The 16,370-nt window shown below is 43.6% G+C and overlaps 1 protein-coding gene across 1 annotated transcript in view; it reads right to left on the bottom strand.

Annotated features, from left to right (window-relative positions):
• Window positions 1-10,282, bottom strand: part of chrm4a (cholinergic receptor, muscarinic 4a) — a 74,948-nt gene extending 64,666 nt beyond the window's left edge. Inside the window, exon 1 of the mRNA XM_072447743.1 lies at window positions 10,215-10,282. Coding sequence (XP_072303844.1) covers window positions 10,215-10,269 — 55 coding nt within the window. The 5' untranslated portion in view covers window positions 10,270-10,282. The remainder of the gene's footprint in view (window positions 1-10,214) is intronic.
• Between the last annotated feature and the right edge of the window lie 6,088 nt (window positions 10,283-16,370).

Raw genomic sequence — 16,370 nt, 5'->3', positions numbered from 1 at the left:
ATTAAACATGGACCGGCCTCCTGCTGGTGCCAGAGTCAGGACTGAACATGGACCGGCCTCCTGCTGGTGCCAGAGTCAGGACTGAACATGGACCGGCCTCCTGCTGGTGCCAGAGTCAGGACTAAACATGGACCGGCCTCCTGCTGGTGCCAGAGTCAGGACTAAACATGGACCGGCCTCCTGCTGGTGCCAGAGTCAGGACTGAACATGGACCGGCCTCCTGCTGGTGCCAGAGTCAGGACTAAACATATACAAGCCCTTTGACAAAATGTTCCATTATTAAGCCTTTTCTTTCTTTTTTTTAGCAGTTGAAAGAAAAATGTCCAGATTGAGGGACATGAGCAGGAGCGATTGTGGACATTTGGGTAGATTGATGCCTGAGGGTCGAGATGAACACTAAAGTTGAGTGTGAGAAAATGGAGCCAAAGCAGGAGAAATGGAATCGAGCTAATCTAATATTGTAGGTGCTAATAAAACGATGATCAATACATTTATCAAAGGAGCCTGTAGGAGCAACAGCCCGGCTCTAATGTGGAAGATGATGGAAGATCAAAAGGCATTATTCACCCATGGAACAGGGAAGTTACGGAGCGCACGGCTGCCATGGCAACGCTCTGACGTCACCCGCTAACTCCAAGCAATGGAAACATCTATTGAGCATTCAAAGTCTCCTGAGCTCGTGAGGGATAGTAACAGTGAGGTTATTGTATTGGTTTGTTGGGATAATCCTCCAGCTAGGCGCTCCTGGCCAAGGTCCTGTTTGGTTCAACATCTGGAGGAGCTTCCACGGCGATCTTCTTTATTGTGTCTTTTATTGCTAACAAGCGGACCAAAGAAACCATATGAATCAAAGGCAATCTATAACGCCGCTCCTTGTTAGCGTGATAAATTGCTTGTCCAATACGGCAGCCATTGTCCACTGGGGTCTAATAATTCACAATAATTGGCCGATATTTTTGTACAGTCTTTTTATTTCTGTTCTTTAAGCTCGAATAGTAAAGTTGTATTTAGCACTGGCTGTGGAAGGAACTTCAGGGCCACTTCTAATATTGGACACAAACTTGATGTTTGTGATTAGTGTAACATCTTTCTTCACCAAAAGTCGTCCTCCTGCTCTTTCTGAATCATGACATGAACTCATTCTACACTAAAAGTGACACTGAAAAACATATCCATGCATTTGTTACATCTAGATTGCACTGTAACTCCTGCTCGCAGCGTGTCCTAAAAGCTCTATAAAAAGCTTTCAACTGGTTCAAAATGCAACAGCAAGATTACAAACAGGAACTAAAAGACAGAAATCTCCTCCTGACTTACAAAGCCATAAATGACACCCATCCAACCACAAATATGCAATAATACCATATCATCAGCACTTCACTCTCAAAATGCTGGCCTTCTGGTGGTCCCAAAGGTCTATAAAAGCACAGTAGGAGGTAGAGCTCCTGTGTTATGGAATCAGCTCCTGTCCATGTTAAAGATGTCGACAGAGTCTCTTCATTTAAGACCAGGCTTAAAACGTTCCTCTTTGAAATGGCTTATGGTCAGACCAGTTAGGAACAGAAATATAAAGCTACAGTTTCAGCTACACTGCCCTAGGAGCAACTATGGGGGAAGTATCTTCTGCTTCTGATTTTAGTTCACCTGTGTCTCTTCATTGCTGTTCCCATCTTTATCTCCTTCCACTCCTCTCGGGGAGTGCCCCTGTTTCAGACACTACTGATGCTGACCTGTAGATCCGAATGCTGACTTGTAGATCCGGATGCTGACCTGTAGATCCGGATGCTGACCTGTAGATCCGGATGCTGACCTGTAGATCCGGATGCTGACCTGTAGAACGCTCTCTACTCTGGATGAACGGCTCCACATCTGACTGGATGAATGTGTTTTCTGCAAATGAACATCTACAGTCTGTCCATCTGTGGAAACAGGATCTCTCTTTCACTGTGGTTCTCCCCAAGGATTCTACTTTTTCCCAAAGGGTTTTTTGTAGTTTTTCCTCGTCGAGAAGGCGGGTCTAAGTGGACGGTTATCCATTGGTTAAATTCCTGTGAACAGTGTTGCATCTGCTATTTATTGTCACCCATCTTGGCAACTCATTTTCAGTGTTACAAAAATAAATGGCTTTCACTGATGAGTCACGGGAATGTGAATCAGTAGTAATCAGGTGTTGTTCTAATATTTGAACTTAAATTGAACAGTTGCATTACTTTTGGATAAGATGAGTAAATGATTGTGTTTTAAGGACAGAAATCTGTACTTGTATAGGCAGACACTACTGCAACTTTTCTGCTTGATGGAGATGCTAGATGCTAAAGTGGCTAGACCCTTCGGGGGGTAGTATCTGGCACGGACCACTAGGACCCCACAAACAGCCCAGCATGGTTCACTACATGCCATAGTTTCAGGCAAAGCAACTGCATCTCTATTAGCCTTGTTTTTCATCGACCAGCCACGGAGCAGATAATTTTGGCTTGAAAGTGTTACCAGTGTCTAAGCGGCTGGTGTGTGTTACTCCCTCCCAAAGGGTCTAGCCTTGTTCACTTTAGCAAAGGAGGAGCTACACAGCACGGCCAGATTGGATAAAAGAGAACACAGAGCAAAAACGAGAAGGCAAAAAGCAGATTCTAGAAACAGAAAATGATCATCACCAAACACTAACTTGATCCTGTGATAAACCGCCATTTTCCATACTAAAATGCTATTAGCCAAATACAATACATTATGTAAAGAGTCATTAAAACGCAGAACAAGAGCAGAGCAGTTAGTGTGCTTAGTGCACCTTTAAAGATCTAGATTGTTGGTTTTGCATGATATACTCCCTTTATAAACCACTTCAATAAGTCCACACAGCATAGCCCAAAATGCACGTGTACATCAAGTTAGGCTAAGCATTATAATATGTCTGTTTACCGTAACCTGACCGACCCGGTATAAAACTAGCCGACTGAAGAAAAAAAATTCAGTATTTTGTTAAAAAAAACCACCAAATTATTTTATTTTTCAAATATTTTGTCGAAAATACGGTCGCTGGACCGTATTTTCCTAAAGCGCCATGTAGAATAATTTTATAGCGCTGGTAAATCTATCTTTCATCCCAAGGGACAAATAATGCGTCGCGCAACGCACATGCGTCGCGCAACGCACATGTGTCTTCATTTTCCGGTCCTCCATGTGCTTCTGTATTAAACAGACCATGCTGGAGGAAACCTATAATGTTCTTTACATGCTGATTTGGCTCTGTCAGGGCCACTGCCCTGGCCACCGCTCATGCTGTTCTGCATCATGGTTTGGCTTCATCTAAATTTGACTTGCGCATTGCATTCTGGAGGGAAACACGCCCAGCAGCGTCATCACAACAAACATGGCGGCGCCCTTGTCCCCCGCTCGACTTCGCTACCAAAATGAAGGATAACGGCGTAAAAAAGGTCGATTGAAATATCTTAAAATCGGGAGATTTAGTCTCCCGATCGGGTTGATCGAGACGTTTTCCGTCATTGACTGTTGAAGCCTGACCCCTGGACTGTTGAAGCCTGACCCCTGGACTGTTGAGGCTTGACCCCTGGACTGTTGAAGCCTGACCCCTGGACTGTTGAAGCCTGACCCCTGGACTGTTGAAGCCTGACCCCTGGACTGTTGAAGCCTGACCCCTGGACTGTTGAAGTCTGACCCCTGGACTGTTGAAGCCTGACCCCTGGTGGTCACTGCGAGTCAAAAAATTTGCAACATTTTGATCTTTTTTTTTGCCTTCAAAGTAAAAAAAATAAGAATTTACCTACCGACCGACCCACTTGAAAAATGTTGGGTCGGGTTACAGCAAACCGCCAATTTATTTGGGGCAGCCTTACAGTAAAATGTCTTTTTACTTTGACACATTTGATCTCCATGGCTCGCAAAGCCAAATAACCCTCCACTTCTTATGACAACATCCTTCAATACTGGCTTCAAATACTTCAAATTCTCCCTCAACTGCATCCAAACAGCAATCACTTCTTTACTATCATTGCTCAGTGCAGATATAGGGCTCATCTTTGTTCATCACACCACGTTGGAAGCGTTCTGAGGAGCTATAGGTGAATAACATTAGTTTGGAGCTCACCTGCCACAGTTTCAAAGGTTGTGTTTTTCTATACACTTCAAAGAGCCGGCTGCATAAAACATGTAACATCAGATACTGCGATAAGCCTGGAATGCTGTAGAACGCAAGAACGAGAGAACGAAGAAGAGAAAGATAGGGTTGTTTTTGTAGAAAATGACGAGAAGGTCTACAAAGTGACGGGTTTGGAACAAAACCATGTACAGTGTAGAGTCAAATAATGGAGGATAAATAGTTTTGGAGGTTTAGTGAGAGTAGATAAAAGAAAGAGGAAGTTCTAAGGGGCTATACATGATGCCAATCCTGTAAAGACATTGTGTGTAAAGTAAGTGAGGACGGTAATGTTGGCGACTGAGCAAAGCCTAATTAGTGCCTGTGTCATTCATCGCTTGTGATGTTAACCAGGCTTGGAACTGGCACAAACATTACATTGATTTACTTTATGCAGCACTTTAAAGGAGCCGCTGTGGCCATAGTGGAGCAATAGATTGCGTGGAAACGATTATTATTACCAGCCCATGTTACCAGTACTACTTTAGTAGCCCAATACTACATGGACTCATTTTGGGTCGTGGGCCAAACATAACGGAAAAAAATAAAACAATAACAAATATAAGGAATTCATTGATTTATAACAGCCTACTAATAGTTATTTGTGGACACTGTTGCACACGTTTCTGTTATAAAAGGTTGATGATATCAAAGACCTGTTGGCTGTAGCTGCACAAACTCAATATGAGCTCATTATTTGATAGTTTAAGTTGATCTTAGTGAAAATTGTGTTTCTCTGTAATATTCATACTTTATTACACTCTGACCTGTGTTTTTACCTGTGGCTCCTGATCTGTCCAGGTTTGTACTGGTTTGGATGTTTTCCTCACAGAGCATCATCACAGAAGTGTGTTTTCTTGTTGTTACCTCCACATTAGCTCCGCTTTTAGCACAGCTCTAACATCCACTAAACTGCCTCCTTTCTTTCTTCCACGTGTTTCCCAAATCCACACGTCTCTTTCCCCGCTCAGACTTCTGCTCAGTCTAGTTCAGTGCATGACGCACGTTGGCACCTCAGGCCTCGGCACTTGCTCCAACAGCACACACAGCAGCGCTGAGCAGGGCGGGGGAGGGGCGGCTGCTGCAAAGGACTATGGGACTTGTGGTTCTAGCCATGAAAAACGTTATATCTCTATCGGAAATTAATAAATATAAATTAGAAATGTTTTGCGGGCCGGATTGTTTTGTGTCTGTATTTATATTCGTAACTTGCCAAGTATTTGCTCCAAGCAAAAGTCTGAAGTATGCTGTCCAAACGGCTCCAAAGTATGAATATATCATTCATTTGTTTCAGATTGTGGTTAGAGTAGGAGTTATGACCAGAACTTTTCTCTATTATTTAACTAATATATTGAATATTTATGTTTCATGTGCTTCACTGTTTTTTTTCACGGGAGTCCTGGCCCTAGAGGGGAGGAGCCTATTGTGCATGCTTTTAGTTGTAGGGAAAACCTACACAGACACAGGAAGAACATGTAAACTTCACAAAGAATGGCCCCAGACCGCCATGGAGTCGAACCCAGGACCCTCTTGCTTTGCTGGTGGTGAAGTACCATATCATAGTATATTGTCTTTTTTGTATATATGTTGGACTTGCATAAAACACAAATCAATCAGTTTAGAGAACACAAAACAGAAAGGGCACTGGAGTATTGAAATGCCGCGCTGAGTTAGCCATGAGTGATGAATGAGTCTATCCCATCAAATCTGTATGTTTATTCTTGATTTTATGAACGATGTACTGTAGATGAAATGACAGTTTTGTTCAGTTGCAAAGTCATATTTTCTGATTACACTAGAGAACAGTTCTGTATCTGTGACAAATGCATTCTGACAGTAATAAAGAATGATATGTACCTTCCTCGTATCACTGCATCTGATACGCCATTTTGTGATCTCAGAATAATACAAAAGTTATTTAATACAAACACAAATGCAAGAATTAGAAAGTACAGACCAAGGCATTGTCCCTATCTCACAATGGTTAAAGAGTGTTTTAATTAAAAGTGATAACACTATGCTTTACTGCCCAATTTCAACTCGAACTAAAGGTGTAACTTTAAATAAGACATATCATTCTTGTTCTCAACTACCTAGAATTGAATTAGAACATAAGTAGATCATGATTTTCACTGTAAACTGCATTATTGAGCTAAAACATCTTACCGGTAGAAATAGAAATGAGGGGTTTGACTTATGAACCCGAGGAACTTATACTTTTCCTTTTTCAATTTTAATGATTCAAATAATCACAACTAAACACAGGGAATTGGACAGGAAATACAACTTTTAGTAAGATAATGATGAAGAAACACCATTAAAAATAACACAATATGTACCCTTTAAGCTGTTGATGTAACTTTTCTGTACTTTATTCTATATTGCGTTCTACAAGCTTTACAAGGGTAGCCACAGCTGCCCTGGGACACACACATTACATTCCTACCTGAGTGAAGTGTCTTGCTCAAAGACACTACCAAGTCTGCCATTCTGCCACAGCTATAACCCAATAATATTCCTAACTGTAAGAATACATATATAAATAGTACTATGCAACAACTAATGAAATGTGTAGTCTGATGATTATATAATACAGACATACAGCAAATACAGGGCAACTCTGACAGACGCCCGGCGCTAAAAAGAATATTACATGAGATCCAGACGCCATAACAGATAAAACATGATGAGGCCTGTGATGGAATTAAGAAGCTTCGAATGCTGTCGAAGTCTCTCGTTGTATTTATCCTTTCTGTTGCACATAATGTATGCATATATAATTTAGAGGTCTTTCAATATTTTGTTAGTGGGGGAAATAAGGATTTAGGAGGCGAGGAGGAGGCTGGTAAAGGGGCTAATGTGGTATATATGTGGTAATCCTCTTCCTCAGCATGGCCCGGTGCTCAATCCGCGGCAGAGCCAGTCTCACTGCTGCTTTTACACCAATCGTCCCGTTTGTGGAAGAGAAATGGGCTGATTCTAGACCTAAAAAATCTAATCTACTTAAAACAACATAAGAAAACAGAAAGTCGGGCAGCCGCTGCAGAATGTATCTTGGGCAATTATAGTTAATTATTTATTTTTGTTTATATTTTGGTGTTGTTTGTTCTTTTGTGTTTTTTTACTTTTGTCAGTTTTATTGAAACTTGTATTCTTTATATTAATCTTTGTGCTCTCATCATTTCACAAAAATTATGTTTTAGATGTATCCATGCTTTTTTATTTAAATATATTTAAACACGATTATTTGGCAAGGGAAAGCACTGAAGTCCATTTAAATTTACATTTTCAACAAAAAAAACAACAACAAATTAAAAATTAAAAATCCAGAAAAGGTTTAAAAATTTTAATCTGGATCTCACCTGTTTAAAAAACAAGGAAGTTGTATTAATGAATAATTAATATATAAAAATGTATTATAAATTACACATGCTTTTCAAACTCTGGCGCAGGTAACTGTAGTGGTACGCTGGCTCCTTCTAGTGGCAGAGTTCCCAATAATAAAGCCAAACATAATCTTGAAAGATTTCATGTGTTAAGTGTTTGCATTATTTCTTGATTTAAAACATAACTATCCACATTTGAATACATACTTAATACATAATTGTTCATGACAGAACACACTTGGCCCTTCTCTCCTCCCATCACGCTTTACTCTGAAGCTTGATTATTGTCACTTTCATATAGATTCATATATTGACATGTAAAATGTCCCTCTTTCCTCCACATTTCCTCCCTCTTTCCTCCTCCTTTCCTCCCTCCCTCCTCCCTCTTTCCTCCCTCTTTCCTCCTCCTTTCCTCCCTCTTTCCTATAAAATACTATTTTTCCGTAAAGATGTTCACTGTCCTTGTTTTGGGAGTTCAGGGCTTCACAAACTCCATAAATATACAAATATTTACGTAAATCAGGTTTTCAAATCTGTCCTGAAGCATTGAAGAATATACTACAAAAACATGTTGAATCACATGTATGAAAGGAAAGGTGTATTAAAAAGAGCAGATCTGGAGGAGCAGAGACAGAAAGGAGGGATGCGTATGAAGAAGCCCAGATTGAGATGGTTTGGATGTGTATGAAGAAGACCACAGAGGAGATATGTGGCTGTAGAAGAAGAGAACATTAAGTTGTTTATTGTGAGAGTAGAGAATGTAGAGGAGAGGATAAGATGGAGAGGGGAATGCAAAGGAGAGGGTCAGACAGAGCAGAAAACACAGAGAGGGTCAGAGGAGAGGGTCAGACAGAGCAGAAAACACAGAGAGGGTCAGAGGAGAGGGTCAGACAGAGCAGAAAACACAGAGAGGGTCAGAGGAGAGGGTCAGACAGAGCAGAAAACACAGAGAGGGTCAGAGGAGAGGGTCAGACAGAGCAGAAAACACAGAGAGGGTCAGACAGAGCAGAGGATAGGGTCATAGAGCAGAAAACAGGAGAAAATCAGATGGAGTAGAGGATACAGAGGAGAGGGCCAGATGGGGCAGAGGATGATGAGGAGAGGGTCAGAGGGAGCAGAGGATGAGGAGGAGAGGGCCAGATGGGGCAGAGGATGATGAGGATGATGAGGAGAGGGTCAGAGGGAGCAGAGGATGAGGAGGAGAGGGCCAGATGGGGCGGAGGATGATGAGGATGATGAGGAGAGGGTCAGAGGGAGCAGAGGATGAGGAGGAGAGGGTCAGATGGGGCAGAGGATGATGAAGATGATGAGGAGAGGGTCAGAGGGAGCAGATGATGATGACGATGAGGAGAGGGTCAGATGGGGCAGAGGATGATGAGGATGATGAGGAGAGGGCCAGATGGGGCAGAGGATGATGAGGATGATGAGGAGAGGGTCAGAGGGAGCAGAGGATGATGATGAGGATGATGAGGAGAGGGTCAGAGGGAGCAGATGATGAGGAGGAGAGGGTCAGATGGAACAGAGGATGATGAGGAGAGGGTCAGAGGGAGCAGAGGATGAGGAGGAGAGGGTCAGATGGAGCAGAGGATGATGAGGATGATGAGTAGAGGGTCAGAGGGAGCGGAAAAAGCAGAGAAGAGGGTGAAATAACACAGAGGGTCCAAAGAAAGGGTGAGATGTAATGCAGAGGATGAAAAGTAGAGGGTCAGATGGAGCAGAGGGTGCAGAGGAGAGGGTCAGATGGAGCAAAGGATGAAGAGGAGAGGGTCAGATGGAGCAGAGGAGAGAGTCTGATGGAGCAGAGGATGAAGAGGAAAGGGTCTGATGGAGCAGAAGATGAAGAGGAGAGGGTCAGATGGAGCAGAGGAGAAAGAGAGGAGTATCAGATGGAGCAGATGATGAAGAGGAGAAGGTCAGACGGAGCTGAGGAGAGAGTCAGATGGAGCAGAGGATGAAGAGGAAAGGGTCTGATGTAGCAGAGGAGGAAGAGAGGAGTATCAGATGGAGCAGACGATGAAGTGGAGAAGGTCAGATGGAGCAGAGGATGAAGAGGAGAGGGTCAAATGAAGCAGAAAAGGCAGAGAAGGTCAGATGGAGCAGAGGATGAAGAGGAGAGGGTCAAATGAAGCAGAAAAGGCAGAGAAGATCAGATGGAGCAGAGGATGAAGAGGAGAGGGTCAAATGAAGCAGAAAAGGCAGAGAAGATCAGATGGAGCAGATGGCTTATATAGGACACCATCGTTCTTTGGTTATATTGATGAACTTAATATAATCATATTCTTTATTGTCTCTAATAAAAAAGATGCCACACAAAGCATAAAAAGAATAATAATTTCCAAGGTTTGTTTCAATGTATGCGAACCAAAACGTCCAAGTTAAAAAAAACTAAACTAAAGAAAAAAACATTAAATATTTATATTTCCACGGTGAGAATCAGAAGATCTGGACGGTAAATATGACCGTGTGTCTCTGCTGTTACCGAAAGACTGCGCGGCCAACTTGAAAGTGGCACAGCACCATATCTCCATAATTCTCCATATATCTCCATATATCTCCTTATATCTCCTTATATCTCCTTTGCATTATGCGACTCCTCCTCATAGAGCTATTTGTTGCGTCTTGTCCCCCAAATGAACAAGATGACGCTCTTTCACTTGGCGCACACTTGAGATGAGACTCACCGCTGAAGTTCCAGACCGGTTGAAGAGCCATCACTTCCCCGCTTTGGTTCCTCATCTTTGACTCCAAATGAGGCGCTGTCAAGTTTCCTTCAAAACGATCTTTCTTTTTTACGTTCTCATCCGCGCCTCGTGCGCCGCGCGTTCTCTCTCTCCAACAAGACCCCGTTATTTGGCTCAAGCATTCTCTCCATCAGGAGGAGAGAAAAGTGTGGCGTAACGTGCGCGAGGGAAGAGCGACACACGAGTGGCAGGTAGTTTGTTGAGAAAGAGAAGGGAGGGAGAGAGAGAGGGAGGGGGGAGCGAGAGAGAAAGAGAACGAGAGAGAGAGGGAGGGAGAGAATGAGAGAGGAGGAGAGGGTAAGGGAGAAAGAGAGGGAGGAAGCGAATGAGAGAGAGAGCGAGAGAGAGAGAGAGGGGGGAGAGAGAGGGAGAAAGAGTGTGGGAGGGAGAGGGACAGAAAGAGAGGGGGAGGAGAGGGAGGGAGAAAGAGAGAGGAAAAGCGAGAAAGGGGAGAGAGGGAGAGTGAAAAAGAGAGGGAGGAAGCGAATGAGAGAGAGAGAGAGAAATGAGAGAGAGAAGGAGGGAGAAAGAGAGGCAGAGCGACACACGTGTGACAGGTAGTTTGTTGAGAAAGAGAGAGGAAGGGAGAGAGAGGGGGGAGAGAGAGAGGGATGTCATCGCTTCACACACACACACACACACACACACACACGTATTTTGAATGATTTGAACATTGAGTAATCCTGTATTGTGTATGCTTGAGGCTCGAGTGCTTTGAACATTTCAGTTTTCACCTACCCCCCGTCCCCGCCCCCGCCCCGAGTCATACAGGAGTAAAAGAATATCATGAGGCAATTTTTCAACAATAAAATCACTGTGTATTTAAGTTGACTTGTTACGGTGAAATGTCATGATGAAGAGGCGGAGCTTATCAGTTCTGCAGTTTTGAATAAATTGGGGCGGAAAAAGAGTGGTGTAACGTGTGGGAGTGATCGAGGAGGAGGAGAGGAGGAGCGAATGAGAGAGAGGAGGAGAGAGAGAGATGAAGAGAGGGAGAGAGAGAGGAAGAGGGGGAGAGAGATGAAGAGAGAGAGGAGGAGAGAGAGAGGAGGAGAGAGAGAGGAAGAGAGGAAGAGAGAGGAAGAGAGAGGAGGAGAGAGAGAGGAGGAGCATAGGAGCGAATGAGAGAGAGGAAGAGAGAGAGAGAGAGAGAGAGAGAGAGGAAGAGAGGGAGAGAGATGAAGAGAGGGAGAGAGAGAGGAGGAGAGAGAGAGGAGGAGAGAGAGGAGGAGAGAGAGTGAGAGAGAAAGGAGGAGCAGAGGAGCGAATGAGAGAGAGGAAGAGAGAGAGAGAGGAAGAGAGGGAGAGAGAGAGGAGGAGAGAAAGAGGAGGAGAGAGAGGAGGAGAGAGAGTGAGAGGAGGGGAGAGAGAGAGAGAGAGAGAGAGGAAGAGAGAGAGGAGGAGCATAGGAGCGAATGAGAGAGAGGAAGAGAGGGAGAGAGGAAGAGAGAGAGTGGGAGGAGAGAGAGAGAGGAGGAGAGAGGGAGAGAGAAAGGAGGAGCAGAGGAGCGAATGAGAGAGAGGAAGAGAGAGAGAGGAAGAGGAGGAGAGAGAAAGGAGGAGCAGAGGAGCGAATGAGAGAGAGGAAGAGAGAGGGAAGAGGGAGAAAGTGAGAGAGGGACAGTGAGAGGAGGAGAGAGAGGGAGGAGGAGAGAGGGAAAAAGAGAGAGAGAGAGGATGAGAGAGGGAGAACGAGAGAGCGAGACAGAGAGAGAGGAAGAGAGGGAGAGGGAGGAAGAGTGGGAGGGAGAGAGAAGGAGATAATTAATTCAGGTCTACAGTTTTGAAGAGGACGTTTTTAATATCAAGTCATTTTAGATCAATATTAGGGTCTAAAATAATGACTTTATAAATAAGTATTTCTCCTTTAACAAATGGACTCTTGCTTTAGCTACAATACAGTCTTTTCTCTCCCTCCTTTGGTCTAGAGACGAAAGGAAAAAGAATGTGCACAAAGTGGACTGAAGCGCGAGTAACATTTAGAACAGCTTTAAAAGTTGGGAGACATTCTGCGTGAACAATTTGCAAATACATCTTTGTATTTTAAGACAGAAAACGATTACAAGGCGACATAAATAGTTGTCTTCTCTGCTTGTCTCCATGGTGATGTTGTTATTCCTCGCCTGGAATACTAAAACACCTTGAAAATCACGTATTCTTACTGTGAATGTGCGCTCCTCTCCACAGATCTGACCTGTAACTTGGCCCGGTGGCGCCTCCTTCTAGTCTCCATGGAGATAAGATACATTTTGTGCCATATATATATAGAAGTTATGCAGTGCACCTTTATCTGTTTGATTCTCACCATTAAAACAAGTTCTAGTTACAATGGAAGTACTAGCAGTAGGAAGTTGTAGTATTAGTACAGGAAGTAGCCGGTGTAGTATATTCAGTAAGTAACACAATGAGGTTACACATTTTCTGTTGTAGCTAAATCCTACATCCATTTTGAGCAAAGTTCTCGTACTGTGTTTACTCTGAAGTGGACCAGGCCATTAAGTTCTTACGCAACCCACTTTGCTGCTCCTGAGTACTACAAAGTACCCCTGGGTACTTATACTTCCACCACATACACACATACTGACAAAAAGCAGCATTTTACAGACAGAAAAAAAGTACATTCTATATTTTGATAAATGCTCATGGCTGTATAGAAGCATGTCCTAGTTCTGACGCTGGTATATGAGTGAATCCTTCAAAACGAGGCCATATTTAGGTATAGCTTTTCTTATATACAGTATACAGTAGTGGCAGAGGACTAAAGTAGATAGTAGTAGTAATAACAGGGATAAGCAGTAGTTGGCATTTGTAATAGTATTTTTGTTGTTGTAGGAGCATATAGTAGCAGTAGTACTTCTAGTAGTAATGTAGTTGTAAGAAAACAATGTTGTATTTGTACTTGTAGTAGTAACAGTACCATCCATAGTCTGTTCTCACTTTCACACACAAAGGCCGCACTAAAGCTGGACTTAATCAGGTCCAGATCAGGATTAAACTGGTGTCAAACCAGGACCAAACGGGACCAGTGTAAACACGCCCTCGGGTCAGCATCTGAAATCAAGACGAATAATCACATAACTCTATATTTAGATCAGATTTTTGGTCTGTGATCACCTGCTCTGATCATCACGAGCACCTGGTCACTCACTCCATTTGTGGATTTTCAGATTGTTGTATTTGGAAGACAAAGTACAATGTTTTTTGCACGTAAACATCAGCCAGTAAGAGCGGTCGCAATGTAAGAAGTAGTTCTGCACTCCAGGGCGGGCGTACCTAATAATCTGTCCGGATGATGAACATGGCAGCTGTACTTAATTATAATAGACAAGTGTAAAAGTGTAGCGTTCATGCTTGGTTATGTGCTCTGCTCCTCGGTGTACGCAGACAGCAGATGGTTCCTGTCGGCTCCTTCTCCTCCACACGCCGCTACAACTGAGACGTTACAGCTGAGACGTTACAGCCGAGACGCTACAGCCGAGACGCTACAGCCGAGACGTTACAGCCGAGACGCTACAGCCGAGACGCTACAGCCGAGACGCTACAGCCGAGACGTTACAGCCGAGACGTTACAGCCGAGACGCTACAGCCGAGACGCTACAGCCGAGACGTTACAGCCGAGACGCTACAGCCGAGACGTTACAGCTGAGACGCTACAGCCGAGACATTACAGCCGAGACGCTACAGCCGAGACGCTACAGCCGAGACATTACAGCTGAGACGCTACAGCCGAGACGCTACAGCCGAGATGCTACAGCCGAGACGCTACAGCCGAGACGTTACAGCTGAGACGCTACAGCCGAGACGCTACAGCCGAGACGTTACAGCTGAGACGCTACAGCCGAGACGCTACTTTTATCACAAACACCATTCAGCGCAGAGAAAGTTATGACCAAACTGAAGGTGGTCAACAAATGGGTTTATGTGGTGTGAAGTGGAAGAAGAAACCATTACTACTGCCATTACTACTGCCATTACTACTACCATTACTACTGCCATTACTACTACCATTACTACTGCCATTACTACTGCCATTACTACTGCCATTACTACTACCATTACTACTGCCATTACTACTGCCATTACTACTACCATTACTACTGCCATTACTACTGCCATTACTACTGCCATTACTACTACCATTACTACTGCCATTACTACTACCATTACTACTGCCATTACTACTGCCATTACTACTACCATTACTACTGCCATTACTACTGCCATTACTACTACCATTACTACTGCCATTACTACTACCATTACTACTGCCATTACTACTGCCATTACTACTACCATTACTACTACCATTACTACTGCCATTACTACTACCATTACTACTACCATTACTACTGCCATTACTACTGCCATTACTACTACATTACTACCACCATTACTACTGCCATTACTACTGCCATTACTACTACCATTACTACTGCCATTACTACTGCCATTACTACTACCATTACTACTACCATTACTACTGCCATTACTACCACCATTACTACTGCCATTACTACTGCCATTACTACTGCCATTACTACTGCCATTACTACTGCCATTACTACTACCATTACTACTACCATTACTACTGCCATTACTACTACCATTACTACTACCATTACTACTGCCATTACTACTGCCATTACTACTACATTACTACCACCATTACTACTGCCATTACTACTGCCATTACTACTGCCATTACTACTACCATTACTACTACATTACTACCACCATTACTACTGCCATTACTACTGCCATTACTACTACCATTACTACTGCCATTACTACTGCCATTACTACTACCATTACTACTACATTACTACCACCATTACTACTGCCATTACTACTACATTACTACCACCATTACTACTGCCATTACTACTGCCATTACTACTGCCATTACTACTACCATTACTACTACATTACTACCACCATTACTACTGCCATTACTACTGCCATTACTACTACCATTACTACTGCCATTACTACTGCCATTACTACTGCCATTACTACTGCCATTACTACTACCATTACTACTGCCATTACTACTACATTACTACCACCATTACTACTACATTACTACTACATTACTACTACATTACTACCGCTATTACTACTGCCATTACTACTGCCATTACTACTACCATTACTACTGCCATTACTACTGCCATTACTACTGCCATTACTACTGCCATTACTACTACCATTACTACTGCCATTACTACTGCCATTACTACAGCCATTACTACTACCATTACTACTGCCATTACTACTGCCATTACTACTACCATTACTACTGCCATTACTACTGCCATTACTACTACCATTACTACTGCCATTACTACTACCATTACTACTGCCATTACTACTGCCATTTCACCCTGGAGAGACAAAGAGACCACGAGAATGGACTGTTGAGCAAGCTTTATTCGAGAGTTATTTGGCGCTCAGACCCCGGCGGAAGACGTTGCAATCATGGGCACTCCATGATCTATTTGTATTAGATGTCTCCCCCCGGAGCCTGGAGACTGGTGGTGGTAGATGTTAAGAGGAGGTTGAGGATGAGGGGAATGCAGAGGAGGAGCAGGGGAGGCGGTGGGTCGCAGTACGGTTTGAGCGGCCGAGCCATCAGCCTGAGGGCTTAAATGTGACCGCCTGGTGCCGATTGGAGCGGGGAGGAGTCACTTGAGAGCGTTGATTGGGGATGAGGAGCAGGTGCGAGGGCCATGGTGCAGACGCCCCCTGACCTTTCACCCTACTTCTTTGGCCAGGAAAAACTGCATAACCTCTTTGGGATAAGCGCAGAAACCTGGGAGAGTCCATGGTGAAGTGAGGGATCTGACTCTCACAGACGGACAGGCGGACGCCCGCTTGAGTGCGATGATGGCGCTGGGGAGAGGGATCGTTCCATGGTGGACTTGACGTAGATGGATGGAGTTAGGTCTTCCAGGCTGAATTTACGCAGGCTTCATTACTACTACCATTACTACTACCATTACTTCTACCATTACTACTGCCATTACTACTGCCATTACTACTACATTACTACCACCATTACTACTACCATTACTACTACCATTACTACTGCTATTA

The sequence above is a fragment of the Eucyclogobius newberryi genome, unplaced genomic scaffold (genome assembly GCF_026437365.1).
Source record: "Eucyclogobius newberryi isolate DKJ021-1_F unplaced genomic scaffold, fEucNew1.0.hap1 SCAF_1, whole genome shotgun sequence".
Taxonomy (NCBI): domain Eukaryota; kingdom Metazoa; phylum Chordata; class Actinopteri; order Gobiiformes; family Gobiidae; genus Eucyclogobius; species Eucyclogobius newberryi.
Note: the sequence above shows the minus strand (reverse complement) of the source record. Positions and strands in the feature narration are given on the sequence as shown.